Here is a 15,619-nt window from a genome sequence, read left to right on the forward strand (position 1 = left end):
TTCAGCAGATAAAAACCAAAATAACAAAAAAAACACAATCAATCTAAATCCTGCTTGTTAGTTACCCAGCATCATTGATATATAAGCTGCTAGCGATTCATTACTGAAATCTTACCTTCAAAGCTGACGAAGTCGCGCTAGCTAACTAGCAGGCAATGCTAGAAAAATTAGTTGTAACAAGCAAGATAAAATATAGATAATTACGCTGTGCATATACAAATGAAGACCAGTATAAGCATCATAAAGGGCCTCTGATACAATATAGACAGTTGACAATTCAAAAGAGTTTGATATTTCAGCAACTTACCTCTGGAACTAATCGACGCGCCGTAATGTAAGTGAATGACGTCCAACGCCCAAATGACAATATTTTTAACTATTTCGATGTCCGGAAGTAGGCGCCGCCATTTTTTACAACGGAGGTCTATGCGAGTGTCCTAACGGCCCGTCCACACTAGAGTTAGGGCTCTGGGCGGACCATCTCGCACATGAGCAATGCAGATCGGGCAGGGCTGCAGATCGGATAGTGACTGTCAATACCCGATCTGTCCCCCTGCCCGATCTGTATCAACATATATTTGATAGATATATTCACCATATTTTCTAAATGTAAAACAAATGATCAGTTTCCACTAAAAATGAGCATAACAGGGTGGACATGTTATGCTTTACCGCAACAGTTAAGTTATTTAAAACATTAAAAAAACGTTGAAGGAAGAACGCATTCACTCAGCTTCTTGAAGATGATTTTCCCACTCAAAATGTATCCTTCTTCTTCTTGAGTCATACAAATAGTAGAATAGTAAAGGGGCGTGTCCAGAGGGATTCCAATCAGAGTAACATTCAAACAGGACACACACACTTTACTTTCAATAAAAATGAATTAATAACAACAATTTCAATTTGGTGAGGAATATTAGCAAAAGGGTTATACAACAGTGACAAAAATGTAGAATGTGTTTGTATTTCTTTTTGTATATCTGTTACAGAAGTTGAGCAATTTTGCCTACTTGCGCTAAAATCAGAGTAATTATTTAAAAACGTTGAATATCCTGGCTAAATAACATTGTTGTTTGATGGTAGAGGGTATAAACATTTAAAACCAAGCTTTTAAAAAATAAGCATTAGACCTTTAAAATGCAAAATATATGATATGTGGTGGGGACCTAAATGGCACCGAATGCTAGGAATAAACTGTGCAACTGTATTTATTTCCCAATGAAATTGCACGCTAATGCAATAATTAAATGCAAACATCTCTAAATTGATGTCTTTATTGTTTAATTTCTTTATGAATTCCTTAATATACCCATTATGTATGTGTGTGTGTGTGTGTGTGTGTGTGTGTGTGTGTGTGTGTGTGTGTGTGTGTGTGTGTGTGTGTGTGTGTGTGTGTGTGTGTGTGTGTGTGTGTGTGTGTGTGTGTGTGTGTGTGTGTGTGTGTGTGTGTATAACCTCAGAGTGCACTGAACTCCAGTGAAACGGTGACTCATGTTACACACTCGTGACATTCTTTCGTGAAGCGCAGACGTCACCAATGTCAGTTGACGAGGCATGGGACTGGCCAATGAAATCTATCGGTGGGGCACACGTCAACCAATGTTAGGCCGACAATTGTAGAGGGGGCGGGACAAATGTCAATTTTGCCACTGGCAGAAAGTGAGTGAAGAAGTCCGTCAAAGCGAAAAAAAGGGAAGATGGCGAAAGGTAGTCGGAGCCTGAGGAAAGTAGCGGAGTGCATCAGACACTTTCCTTCTGCTGCCAGCAGGGAAACACACTTAAGGAACAGCGTAAGGTAAAGTATTTTATATATTTAATCTGGGTTAAAACTGGGAAGTGTCAAATGAGGACACACCGCTGAGAAAAACAAAAAGTTAGCCATAACACCTAAGATATCCAGCTGGGAATGAGTTATCAGTGGTGTTAAGTAACTAAGTAGATTTACCCAAGTACTTAAGTGCAATTTTGAGGTAGGCTTGTACTTAACTTGAGTATTTCAATGTTGTGCTACTGTGTTCTTCTACTCCACTACAGTTCAGAGGTAAATGGTGTACTTGTTTTACTCCACTACATTAATACCTTTAGTTACTTTACAGATCTGGATTAATGATGTGAAATATAATCAAGTGTTAAATCAGACTTTAGTTCTTTAGTTGGAGCAAATTCACAAGCTAACCTGCAGTATACAAAGTCATTAAAACTAGCTGCACCTTTGATAACACTTTAATGATCAATCATTATAAAACATGATCTTATAAAAAAGTCAAATCAAGCAATCTGATATAATGAGCGTACATCACGGGTAGAATTGTAGTTACTTTTCACAAGTCAGTAATGTATCCCTCCCTCCACGTCTAACAAAGCTTAAGATGGAAAGGTTAACTTCGACCTCCGGGGTACTATGGAGGAGTGGATTGAGCAGTCAGTGCCTATCTTCAGAAAGCACCTAAACGACGACATGCAGAGCTACGTGAAGAGCAGGTACCAACTGGAAAAGTACCACCATAAGCTTTCTGATGTGGGTCTTGAAACAAAGCAGATAAATGATGACCGTTAGTGGCCACAGGTGCAAAAGCTCTCTCCAGAGCTACTGGAAGCCGAATCTCGGGGACCGGAGAAAGTGGAGCAATATTCTCGCCACGCCAAGCAACAGCCTATATAACAACCTCAACCTAGTACAAGTAACCTCGTAAGCCATTCTACTGATGCTGGACAGTTTTTCAGTGGGTGCACAATAAACAGCAAAATACAAATGAATGTAAATAAACAGCCAAATAATCGATCAACGCCGTCTGTGTAATATGCTCGCTAGCTGGCCTGTCCACACGGCAGCGTGTGTTGCTTCAACGGAGACACTTCCCATTCCTTTGAAGGGTGACGTCAGGCTTTGCCGAGCTGCATTGTGGTTCCGTCGCTTCGCTTTGCCTCCGTTGCTCGCTTCGAAAGTTGAGAAAAGTTCAACTTTTTAAGCTTCGACGGAAGCGTCAGCCAATCGAATCATATGCCAGTACAAGCGTTAGCCAATCAAACCGCGTGCTTGTGTGTCCGGGGTGGGAGATTAATGTGATTGGTTGTTGGTCACGCACCAGACACGCCCACCGGCAAGCTTCAACCTCAACGCGACGCTGTGTTGCATAGCAACCACCTCGCACTATGTTTTGTGCAGAAGGCAACGGAGGGACTATTTTATTTTTAACATCATGATTTACTAATAACAACTATTTAAATTGGAGGGTGTATTTTTCTTTTTTTATAAAAGCAATAGCTCACTTCAGGCCGTGATAGTTGTCGGCCCGACGCGATTTAGCTGTGATGTAATGACCATAAAGGCCCAGATACACCGGCCAGTCACCTGAGAAGTCACCGACGCCGACACCGACTGTTGCGTCGCCGGACTCTCCTGCGTATTTGCCGACTTTGCGCACTGGAACACACCGCAAATCCGAGACGAGCACGTATGAACTGCGTATGCGTGAGTGGCAATAACTCTCCTTACCAGCAGGCGGCGGTAGTGTGTATTCATCATTCAAAAGAGGCAACAACCGGAACAACCGGAAGACAGAAGAAGTACAGACTCCGTGATATAAACAAACAAAAAATAGCGTTTTTCTTTCTCGTTTTTCACTCTCGTCCATTGAAAACATGAACGAACAAGGAGCTCTATAAACCAATGAGGTGAAATAGCCGTCCGTGTGTGTTCCATCTTCCATTTTAATTCATTTGTTTACCTCTCTCACTTCCGTTAACGCTTCTCATGCACTGATTCGCTAGCTGAACAGCCAATCAGTGTTATCCCTTTGTCCAACTTCCGGTGGTGTTCCCGGCGCCGATTCAACATGAAAAGGCGTCAGGTCGGCAGAAAAGACCCGACGGTGCGGCGCACACCACTCCGAATAGGGCGTGCCCACGCTCACGTTCGGCCCGACTCCCATTTACTGCCGATTTCGGGCCGGTGTATCTGGGCCTTAACCAGGGCCTGTCGTGAGCTATTGCTTAAATATATGTTATTTTGAAATGGACCAATCTGCATAATGAGTACTTTTACTACTTTAAGTATATTTTGATGCTAATACTTTTTTACTTTTACTTGAGTAACATTTTGAATGTATGACTTTTACTGTAACGGAGTATTCCTACACTCTGGTTATGGCTCCTTCTACTTCAATCCACAACATTTATTTGTTGGTTTATATTCGTATAAATAATATGACCAAAATAAATTATGAATTATTGTCATAGATTAAAATAAAATTCATAAGCTAGCGAGCAAATAAGTAAAGGTATTCTAAAAATCACAATTTTATACAAAACACAAGATCAATATACCAACAATTGCTCAAATTTAATAAAAGTAATGCGCATCCTGTGATATACATATTTTATTTAAAAATGGGCCATTCTGCATTTGGTTCTGAGCTCTAGATATTTATGGGAGCATTTCTTACTACTTCAGCCTGACCCTTCTTCCAAGAAAGACAAAGTGGTAGCTATATTTGTCAGGATTTTTAGAACCTGTGTCAGCTGTTGCAACTGCACTGAGTTTTTGCAATATCTCTGGACACACATTTTCTGTCTGGGGCTTAAAACCCTGCACAGGAACAGGTGTTTTATGCCAGCTGACAAGTGTTAGTTTAAGATAAGCCCCCTGCACTAAGCCCCCAGGAAGAGCACCAGACTCTGAAACCACTTTCGGTAGTGGCCAAACAGTGGACACGCATCTTCCGTGTCAGTCTGTGGGGCCATGTGGCCAAAGAGACATGTTGCTTATGAGGACTAACATCAGGAAAGAGACGTCTGTTAATAATCAGATTTAGGTAAACCTTCCAGTAATAATTAATTCACAAGTCATTTGGTTTCAATATGGCTTCATGCACGCCTGAGCAATTCTTCTTATACCCCGTCTCTTATATTTTGTTACTGGTAATTTGTATTTCATGCATTTTTCCACATGTATATATTTTTTAAACTTTTTAATGCTGTTTTTTATTTCTACTTCAGAAATATTTTGGATTGTTTATTTCTCTGTCTTATTTTCTCTTATTGCCTTGTTTTTTATGCTGCTGCAACCCAAAACATTCCCAAATTGGGATCAATAAAGTACCTACCTACCTACCTACCTACCTACCTACCTACCTACCTACCTACCTACCTACCTACCTACCTACCTACCTACCTACCTACCTACCTACCTACCTACCTATCTGTATCCAGTTTTCTTTATATATATACGCTGCACTCTCTTTTTTGAAACTTTAAAAAAGATCCAAGTCAACCTCTGACACAATGTCCTGGAAGTTGGCTCCATGATTAAAAGAGAAGTAGTCTATACACTCTTAAAACAAACAATTTGGCAAGTTTTTGATCAGTTTCTTTGCCTTTTTAGGTCAAAATGTTTCCATTAAACTTGTGATATTCACAGTGCTAACCCCCCTGTTTGTCCTACATCCGTGCACTATTTTGGTCTTTGATGTGCACACTCACTGTCCTCCTCCTTTGCCCACATTTCTGCACCTATAAACTTGATCGGTCTTGTCAGTCTGAGGTCGCTGCCCATGTGTCTGATGTATCACATTTCAGGTAGTAGTGCCCTGCAGGCCAATAATGGAGCAGGAATCCCAAGCAGTGCGTCACGAGAAGCACAGAATAGGTTAAGCTGATGATGATATTAAGATGACATTAAGTGGTGACATAAGAGCTGCGTGAATCCAAACACATGCCCTGGGTGTCTATGCCAGGGACATTGTGGAACAGGGAGACATCAAAGTGTGTGTCTCTGAGCTGAGCTTTATGGTCATATTGAAGTTACGAACCATCCAGGATTAAAAGTCCTCACATTCATGGAGTCTCTGAGGACTTCAGGGTTAGAGAACATGATCCCACTGATCCATATAATCAGGAAACTGCACTGTGGAAAGCAAGGGATCGAATTGGGACATTTATGATCCTGATGATTGATCGTTTAGTAGTGGATTCTTATTTTTTAGTCATTAAGATTTTTAATCAATTTTTCACATTTTCAGAAATGAAAAAGAATCACATACGATATAAGAGGATTCATAGTCAACTACGGTAGAAATTGCAAAGATTTTTTGGGGGACAAACAAAATAAAACTGATATATTCGGAAAAAATATGTACAATTTCTTTCCTCCGAATTCTGACTTTAATCACAGAACGAAAAACACTTTTGGTTGGATTAAAATCACATCTTATGCCCCTAACCCTCATCTGTATTTTAAAAACTTGACCCAGAAAATGCTTGGATTGTCTTCTTAATACATGACTGAAAAAAGATGTAGGAAACATATATTTCCATCCACAGACAAACTGATAAACCAACACATTTGTGGCACTTGATATTAAAACGTTGGAGCCATGTGTAGCCTAATCATGTCTCTAGTCCCCCAGGCAAAACAGAAAATATGCACTGTATACTTTATAAGTAGAAGCCGGGCGGGGTTAGTGCCCTTGTACACCTCATTTGATTTTGATTTAATGTGTCACAGTAAATGTGAATGAATCAATTCAGCAGGTGTTGCGAGAAGGTTTTCTGTGGGAAATATCCAAGGAGTGTGAGTGGCAGCTTGTTGCTCTCACATTGATTTACAGGTATTGTAGGGTAATTAACACCAGGCTTTATCAATGAGTGTACCGTCACAGAGAAAAGGGTTTCAGGTTTATGTGTGAGGCTAGAAAATACAGAAAACAAGACTCAGACACAAGGAGATTCCAAGTGCTTTAAATTAAGGGCATTGAAACATATTAATTATATCAAACACAAGGCATTAAAGGTGGGGTATGTAATTTATTTATCACTTTTTATTATATTCCATGGAATGCTCTTAACATCCCGATAGCAATGAATATATTAAATGCTTTGACAATAAATCCATACAAACATGTCCTCAGTGGAAGCCATAGCGCTGTAAAAAGCACGACCAATCATCTGAGCCGGCCCGGCTAATATAACTGGATGGCCTGGTGATCCTTTTCCCCAGTTTGTGTGAATATTGTGTGTTTTGTGCTCAGATACCTGTCGTCATGTGGGGTCCTGAACACTCACGTGCCCCCCCGCCCGGGTGCAGCCATGTTGGGGCCCGTCGTCACGTTACCCGTCCGCACCTTCTTCAACCTGGCCGACACCTTCTCCAAGAGGAAGGAGTACTCCGAGAGACGTGTCATCGGGTGAGTCCATGGTCATGTGATGCAGGAAAATTACGTTTAAAAAAACAACAGTGTTTCTGTTTATTGGGTTTTGCATTACACAGCTGTTACATTAGAGCAGAGAGGGCAACAGTACACACATCCTTTACTCAAGTAGAAGTACAGATACTCATGTTTAAAAATACTCTGGTGAAAGTAGAAGTACTGACTAAACTTCTTTACTCAAGTAAAGTAAAGAGGCGTTGAAATGTACTTCAGTAAAAAGTACCCATAACTAGCAGCTGTTTTAAAGAGTACCTGACCTCCCTTTATATTGATAGAACAATAATGTCATTGTTAGCTAATGAATGTTTCCATGGTGACCAACGGCAAAATGACAACGTTTTCATTGGTCCCTCTTCTTTAGAGAAGACCAGGAAATGATGGATACACGGATCGTGTTCAAATCAATAGGCACGCAATGACTCTAAATAATAATGATCACGCCACCAAACACACATTCAGACTAAAGGAACCAGCCTGTTTGGAAAATGAGAGAAGTAGAAAGTACAGGTATTTGTGTTCAACATGTGAGAAGTAGAAAGTACAGGTATTTGTGTTCAACATGTGAGAAGTAGAAAGTACAGGTATTTGTGTTCAACATGTGAGAAGTAGAAAGTACGGGTATTTGGGTTCAACATGTAACAAGTCAAAGTAAAAAGTCGTCTGAAAAATAAGTAGTGAGTAAAGTACTGATACCAAGTATTTGTACTCCACTACTTCCCACCTCTGCATTAGAGCAATTATCAAGAGTAGGAAAGTAAATATTTATTGTAAAACACAATATAAAAAGCACCAACTGAAATATTGCTGAAAACCAGAGCAATTAAAAAAATATAGAAATCCATTTGAACCCATAAGAACCCGGACCCATTTCTACTTTTGGGAAAATGAAGGGGAACGTCATTTAGACTAAATAGACCACCTAGAACTCATTTCTGACAAGAACCCCCCCTAGTGTCAAATATCTGAAATGTGACATATATGTCAAATTGGGCTTTAATGGTAAAATAACTCTTATTTATAACTTAATTAACGAGGATGATTTTTGGTTTAAATGAGTTTGAACATTCTTTGAATTGAAGAATAAGAATATATCAACTCAATATAATTGAATCAGCTAAATTAACTGAGCAGATCATAATCATATTTCTAATTGTGCTATATGTGACTTTGGGTTTACTGTGAAAGTTTAGGGTTAAAGTCCCGATGTGACACCAGTGACACCGTGATGTTTGTCTCATTTGTTTCATATCAATTTGATCAAGAAATGTTTCCACAACAGGTTAAATGTAATAAAGGACATGTTATGTAAGCATTTTAATTCTTAAATGGCTTGAATTTGACCTTTAGCAACAAACAAAAAGCTTTTGAAATGTAGCTCGTTATGTCACATGTGTTAGTCTGGCGCACGGACCTCTTGGACATGTTGTTATGGGAACACACAGTCACATGACCTGGACCATGACCCACCAGACTGTTCAGTGTGTGTCACTTACGGCCCGTCCACACAGCGGCGTGCGTTGACGCTTGGAGGTGGGCGTATCTGAAGCTTGGGGATTTTTTGCGACCAACAACCAATCACATGAATCTCCCGCCCCGACATACAAAGCAATAGCAATGTTAAAACGAAGTAAACTGGATATAAACTCCCCAAACAGGCGAAAAACCTACCAGTTTCACCCACTGTCTCTGCCACCTCCCTCCATGCCTGGTTCCTCCGGTTTGTATCCCGGTAGATGAACAGAGACTGATCATACAGCACCGGATGATTCACTACCGCTATAAGGAATTTTTCCTACATTTTTTGGAATATGAGGAAATGACCTGCGTAGTCTCTCCCAGCATACAAGCGGTTTGATTGGCTAGCGCTTGTACTGGCAAATTTGAATAAACGGGATTTCATTGGCTGACGCTTCTGCCGAGGCGCCAAAAGTTGAACATTGCTGAACTTTTGAAGCGAGCAACGCCAGCAACGCCAGCAACGCCAGCAACGCCAGCAACGCCAGTAACGCCAGCAACGCCAGCAACGCCAGCAACGCCAGCAACGCGTCACGTCGCTTCCCATGATGCAGTTCGGCAAAAAGTGACGTCACCCCATTCAAAGTGAATGGTGAAGCGTCAACGCACGCCGCTGTGTGGACGGGCCGTTAGGGACTTCATGAAATAACAACAAGGCTAAAGCTGTATAAGGAACTTTCCAGAACATTTAAAGTTCATGCGACCCCCGTGTCACGGTGGGTCCTTATGGGATTGTGATTTCTTCTTAATACTCTCTTTCAATCTAATTCAAAAATGATCGAAGTGTATCGCGATCATTTTTGCACAAGTTAAAACCGCGAATACGAACACAGTGTTTATTTGAGCTTGAAATGTCCTGGTTGGGCTAATAATGCAGAACAATCCTAGTCCTGATACACTTTACAGAAAGCAACAAACAGCACATTATATTATTAACAATACAAAAATAAAAATGTTGATAAAATAAACTTCTCAATTGTAAACAATGCCAGACATGTAAACAAGTTAACAGTAAGTCCTAAATATAAACTGGTTACCTGTGAGGTGCAAATACAAACTATACACCAAACAGTTACCTGTAAGGACCACAGATGTGTATTAAAACGGTTTTACATTTAAATCTCTGTAGAGGTATATGGTTTAAAGAAAGCTGTGACCTTATCATAACCCTTTACAAAAGTCACTAATGTCTGAATGATTGCTTTAATGCCTTATCTCTCTACGTATGCATTTCTGTATGACGCACAAAGTGTTCCATTGAGATAAAGAGTTTAAAGATAAGTGCTTGTATAAATAGCATTAGCTCAGAACACTGCAGACATTTCCCTCAGCTGTGAGATGAAGTTAGTTCTCCATCTGTGTCCCCTCTTCTTCATGTCTCTTCTACATCAACATGTGTCCCCTCTTCTTCATGTCTCTTCTACATCAACATGTGTCCCCTCTTCTTCATGTCTCTTCTACATCAACATGTGTCCCCTCTTCTCCATGTCTCTTCTACATCAACATGTGTCCCCTCTTCTTCATGTCTCTTCTACATCAACATGTGTCCCCTCTTTTCATGTCTCTTCTACATCAACATGTGTCCCCTCTTCTTCATGTCTCTTCTACATCAACATGTGTCCCCTCTTCTTCATGTCTCTTCTACATCAACATGTGTCCCCTCTTCTTCATGTCTCTTCTACATCAACATGTGTCCCCTCTTCTTCATGTCTCTTCTACATCAAAATGTGTCCCCTCTTCTTCATGTCTCTTCTGCATCAACATTTGTCCCCTCTTCTTCATGTCTCTTCTACATCAACATGTGTCCCCTCTTCTTCATGTCTCTTCTACATCAACATTTGTCCCCTCTTCTTCATGTCTCTTCTACATCAACATGTGTCCCCTCTGTGGAAAGAGACTCTGAAAGTCTCTTTTTGTCCTGATCCATTTATATAAAAACCTGTCTGAAAATGAGCAAAAAATGTGTCCCCGTGTGTCAAAGGAATGAATAACTTTCTTAACCTACTTGCTTGTGTAACCATTAGCCAATCACAACCAAGGTAACCCCCCCCCCTCTATCACCTGAATCTCCTCCTAGAGCTCCATTGAGTTCTTTGTAACCAAATGTCTCTCAGAGGGGCGTGGGGAGGGGCTCCTTATTTTCATCTAAAGTAACAGACAGAGAATCAGCACTTTGGAAACAGGGCTGAAACAGAGGGGATTATGGGTAATGCTGCAATGATCTGTTTGGTGTTTCAGCCAATCAGAGACAGGCTCTGGATATATCTGAAACCTGTAATATATTGATGAAAAACAGTATAATAGGGGACCTTTAAGTGTCCTCTCTTGCACTGTGTCCCTTTCTTCCCTTCCCTCTATCTCTGTTCCTGATCGACCTACTTAAATACTACTACTTAAAATAAATGAGTCATTCATCTTGTTGCATGCCAGCCTTGTTTAGTGTTTATTGTTACTTCACAGTCGCTGACCTTAACCTGCTTCCTGTCCTGTCCACCCCCCACACACACACACACACACACACACACACACACACACACACTCTCTCTCTCTTTCTCTCCTTCCGACTCATCTACCTAATTTCGGTATTTGCTTTCTTACTTCTTTACCAACTCACTACAGTACCTACTGACTTACTTAATGACTTACTTAAGTATGTCCTGACCTACTCCTGCTTCCTGACACACACACACACACACACACACACACACACACACACACACACACACACACACACACACACACACAGCTTATGACTCATTTCCTCCCTCACCCCCCAGGTTTTCCATGCAGGAGATCTATGACGTGGTGAACGGGGTGGAGAACTACCGCCTGTTTGTTCCCTGGTGCAAGAAGTCCGATGTTGTGTTCAAGCGCGCCGGGTTCTGCAAGGCTAAAGTAGCCGTGGGCTTTCCACCTATGATGGAGAACTACACCTCTCTGGTCACTTCAGTACGCCCCCACCTGGTCAAGGTGAGGTACTGCACCACAGGCCGATATCACTAAATGCATACTTTCTGAAATCCACTCTCTTGGTTTGCATGGTAGAGAAAAAGCTTGATGTTTTAATTGCCCATGGAAGGCATTGCTCATGAGCATCTGAATTACTTTTGCTTATGAAACTTGCATACATTTAAGTGGAGGTTATTTTCTAAAGCCATGGTCCTGCTACTTTTCATTAAATAAAGCATGATGCTCTGTGAGAAAGTCCAAGAAATCCACCCGTAATATTTGAAAAAACATACAGTGTAAAGTAACAGTCCTCAAAATGGTAATATGATGCATGTGTTGTACTTCATTTTATACAAAATTCCCACCAAATTCAACCTTAAATACTAGTTATTTGCAGCAAACTGATTGCATTAACAAGTATATTGTTTTTTGTTGGCAGGCGGCCTGTTCTGATGGGAAACTGTTCAACCACCTGGAGACGGTGTGGCGTTTCAGCCCTGGACTCCCAGGATACCCTCGTACCTGCACGGTGGATTTCTCTGTGAGTAGTATTTCTGGCTTCATACCACTGTAGTTACCAGATTAATTCATCAGACTTGTGACTAGCTAGAGACAATATCTACAGCTCTCACTGCGCTGTGTGTCTCCAGACAGATGATGTTATGAACCCAAACACGACGCAGTTTGGTGTCTAAACGTCTCTCACAACTTGCACAAAGAAGCAAAAGGGGTTATTTCTGTCATGACGTATAAAGCATTGTTGGTATGTAAACGTCTACATGGAGATACTGTAAGCCCCGCCTCCTCTCCGGTGCGTCTAGCTTGAGTGACCCAAGTAAACAAACCCCTCAAATGCCAAGAAGCATCATAAGAAACAAACCAAGTATGAAGAAATATATTAAGGATCTGTCAGCATGTGTTGCTTTAGAAAAACTAACATACATTACTAAAGGAAAGCTGGCAGTTTTTGAAAATATCTAGGGGTGCTTCTTGGAGTTTTTGAAAAATAATGATCAGTAAAACCAAAGACCGGGGCGGGGAGGGAATTAGATTATAAAGTGTCGTAGCCCACGTCATATTCTTTCAGATTTCTGTACTTTGTTATCCGTGTATCATCTGTATACTGACCTGTGTTTATTTACATGCCTATTCATTTGATTGTGCACTGTATCTGCCACCTGGACTGACCATGTTATGTATGTGTAATGTTTGTTATATTTGAAAACTTCAATACAAATATTGTTAAATAAAAAAATAAGCATTATAATAAGAATTAAACTCAGCTCCTCTCCTCTGTCCTCAGATCTCCTTCGAGTTTCGCTCCCTCCTCCACTCCCAGCTGGCTCACGTGTTCTTCGACGAGGTGGTGAAGCAGATGGTTTCTGCGTTCATTCGTCGTACCTCCAAGCTGCACGGAGCCGAGACGGCCATCCCTCAAGAGCTCATGTTCCACGAGATCCACCACACGTAGCGCTGCACAAACAGACAGGAAACAGACAGGAAACAGACAGAAAACAAACAGACAGACAAACAGACAGACAAACAGACAGGAAGCAGACAGACAGACAAACAGACAGGAAACAGACAGACAGACAAACAGACAGACAAACAGACAGGAAACAGACAGACAAACAGACAGGAAGCAGACAGACAGACAAACAGACAGACAGGAAACAGACAGGAAACAGACAGACAGACAGACAAACAGACAGACAAACAGACAAGAAACAGACAGGAAACAAACAGACAGACAAACAGACAGGAAACAGGCAGGAAACAAACAGACAGGAAACAGACAGACAGACAAACAGACAGACAGACAAACAGACAGGAAACAAACAGACAGGAAACAGACAGGAAACAAACAGACAGGAAACAAACAGACAGACAAACAGACAGGAAAGAAACAGACAGGAAACAGACAGGAAACAAACAGACAGGAAACAAACAGACAGGAAACACACAGAAAACACACAGAAAACAGACAGGAAACAGACAGAAAACAGACAGGAAACACACAGAAAATAGACAGGAAACAGACAGAAAACAGACAGAAAACAGACAGGAAACACAACGCCTAACGCCAAAGTCAGACAGGAAGTAAAGACTCGCACTGATGCCTTTCTCACAGCATCGACCAAGTTAATTCCCAACAGTTTCCCATCTCTCCCTTTTTATTTTTTTAATAAATTATATATTTTTGTTGTGGATCCACCAGCTCATTTTCATCTCGGTGCTACAAACAAATGCAGACTTGTTTCCATTTCAACTCATTTCCATTATGGGAATTAATTAAACAACCGGTGCCTGGTTATGAAGCTTGAGATCACGGGGTAAAACGAGTGTGTTGTGGGTCTGATCACATCCTGCAATGATTAGATAATAATCGGCCACTTAAAGTCCTTTTTTATGCAAAAATGGCCCTCGATATATATCAGAGGGCAAGATAATGTATTAAAACTGTCTTGTTCTCTCTCAGTAACATTCATAAGCAAGAAAATATTGAATTTATAAACACATGTGATGAAGAAAACCTGCAAATAAGCCATTTTTTAAAGCTAGAACCAGAGAATATTATGGCTTTTTTTTGGTTTAAAAATGACTGAAACATGTATTTGATAATATAATATAGTTACAGGTTGTTTTCTAAAGAAACACTCATTGATCAAAGGACTATTTTGGGTCCAACAAACACTGGTTAAAGCAACACAGGAGGCTAATGAAAGCTTGTTTACTGCAGTGGAAAAAAGGGTTGAAGATGTAGAAAGTCTGAGGTTACAGCTCACAGATTACGTTATGGATCTTGTTACAGAGGTTAAAGAGAGAGGGAAACAATCATTGTGTTAGCTACAGATGACGAGTTTATATAAGCAGAAGCAGTATCTCAGAGCGGGTCCAGATTGATAATAAAACCTCCATGTTTTTCTGTGGTTACTTGAGCGTGAAGGGCTCAAAGCAACTCAATACATTCATATGTAAACTCCTTCTACAAACCTCCACCAGGCCAGGTCTCTGGAATCATGCAGTGAGGACAAATGGCGGCAGATAGATGTACTTCATGTACTGTAAACTATCAGAAATACACACACCATTCAAAGGGTGCTGAACTTTTATTTTGCTTTAGTAGAAGACGGTGATTATTTTTTCTTCTTTGTGTTAAATATGTGCTCTCATCACCCTTCAGGGAGCCATGCTGGACAAAAAGTTGGTTCACACCAAACACAAAGCGATATGTCATTTTATTGCAGGGAATGAATCCAAGAGGATGAATTAACTATATCTTGATGCTAACTTGAAAAAAATGTGAATAAATGCTTTGTCAAGTCTGTTTTGCGAGACGGAAAAACAAATTTTAAAATGCTTGTTTTCTAAATGGAGTTTGGATCACTCATGGCTAGGCTAACAAAGTAGCTTATCAATCAACACTCAAAATACTGATGTCTACTAAACAGTAGCGGACTGGCCATCGGGACGTTCAGGACGAAACCCGATGGACCGGTACCGAAGTGGGCCGGTCGGATAAGTCACTAGCACCCCGCCCCCCCCTGTTGACAATTTACTAGCGGTATTTACTAGCGGTACCGTGGTGAGCCGTTCGGATAAGTCACTAGCGGTACCGAAGTGGGCCGGTCGAAGTAGTCCCAGTCCGCCCCTGCTTCTAAATTAGGTATAAATATGGCAGGTTTGTTATCAACTATACACATGGGTATCTCTATAGGCTGATGTTAACTTCTACATTAGATAAACTCACCAGCATTTAAGATGTTTCTTATTGAATAAAATGCTTTTCCCGGTAGGGTTTCAAGCTAATTTCGCGCTTAAATTGGAAAACGTGTCATTGACTCAATCTAAATACATCATGAAAAGAAAGCTTTGGGTTTGGTGTGAACAAACCATAAGATTTAAAGATAAATTAAACTATAACTTGTGCAATATCAGCATATATC

At 40.7% G+C, this 15,619-nt stretch overlaps 1 protein-coding gene and 1 long non-coding RNA gene across 3 annotated transcripts; both read left to right on the plus strand.

Annotated features, from left to right (window-relative positions):
• Positions 1 to 1,635: 1,635 nt before the first annotated feature.
• coq10b (coenzyme Q10B) lies at positions 1,636 to 13,384 on the plus strand. Its single transcript, XM_079662475.1, has 5 exons — positions 1,636 to 1,795; positions 7,029 to 7,184; positions 11,501 to 11,693; positions 12,112 to 12,213; positions 12,976 to 13,384. Exons 1-5 carry the CDS (start codon positions 1,698 to 1,700, stop codon positions 13,141 to 13,143), a joined length of 717 nt encoding a protein of 238 aa, XP_079518601.1. The 5' UTR covers positions 1,636 to 1,697; the 3' UTR covers positions 13,144 to 13,384.
• A 20-nt stretch (positions 13,385 to 13,404) lies between these two features.
• Positions 13,405 to 13,882, plus strand: LOC307027346. Of its 2 annotated transcripts, none has more exons than XR_013804603.1 (2): positions 13,405 to 13,441; positions 13,484 to 13,882. It is a non-coding gene; the product is annotated as an uncharacterized lncRNA (long non-coding RNA). The 2 variants fall into 2 exon arrangements; XR_013804604.1 differs by having other exon boundaries at positions 13,412 to 13,441; positions 13,500 to 13,882.
• The last annotated feature ends 1,737 nt before the right edge of the window (positions 13,883 to 15,619 follow it).

Source organism: Notothenia rossii (genome assembly GCF_949606895.1).
Source record: "Notothenia rossii genome assembly, chromosome: 2".
NCBI classification, from domain to species: Eukaryota; Metazoa; Chordata; class Actinopteri; order Perciformes; family Nototheniidae; genus Notothenia; species Notothenia rossii.

Coding starts and splice junctions, on each gene's coding strand:
- coq10b (XM_079662475.1), top strand. CDS start 1,698: ATGGCGAAAGGTAGTCGGAGCCTGAGGAAAGTAGCGGAGTGCATCAGA. Junction 1,796..7,028: donor CACTTAAGGAACAGCGTAAG/GTAAAGTATTTT, acceptor TTTTGTGCTCAG/ATACCTGTCGTCATGTGGGG. Junction 11,694..12,111: donor TACGCCCCCACCTGGTCAAG/GTGAGGTACTGC, acceptor TTTTGTTGGCAG/GCGGCCTGTTCTGATGGGAA.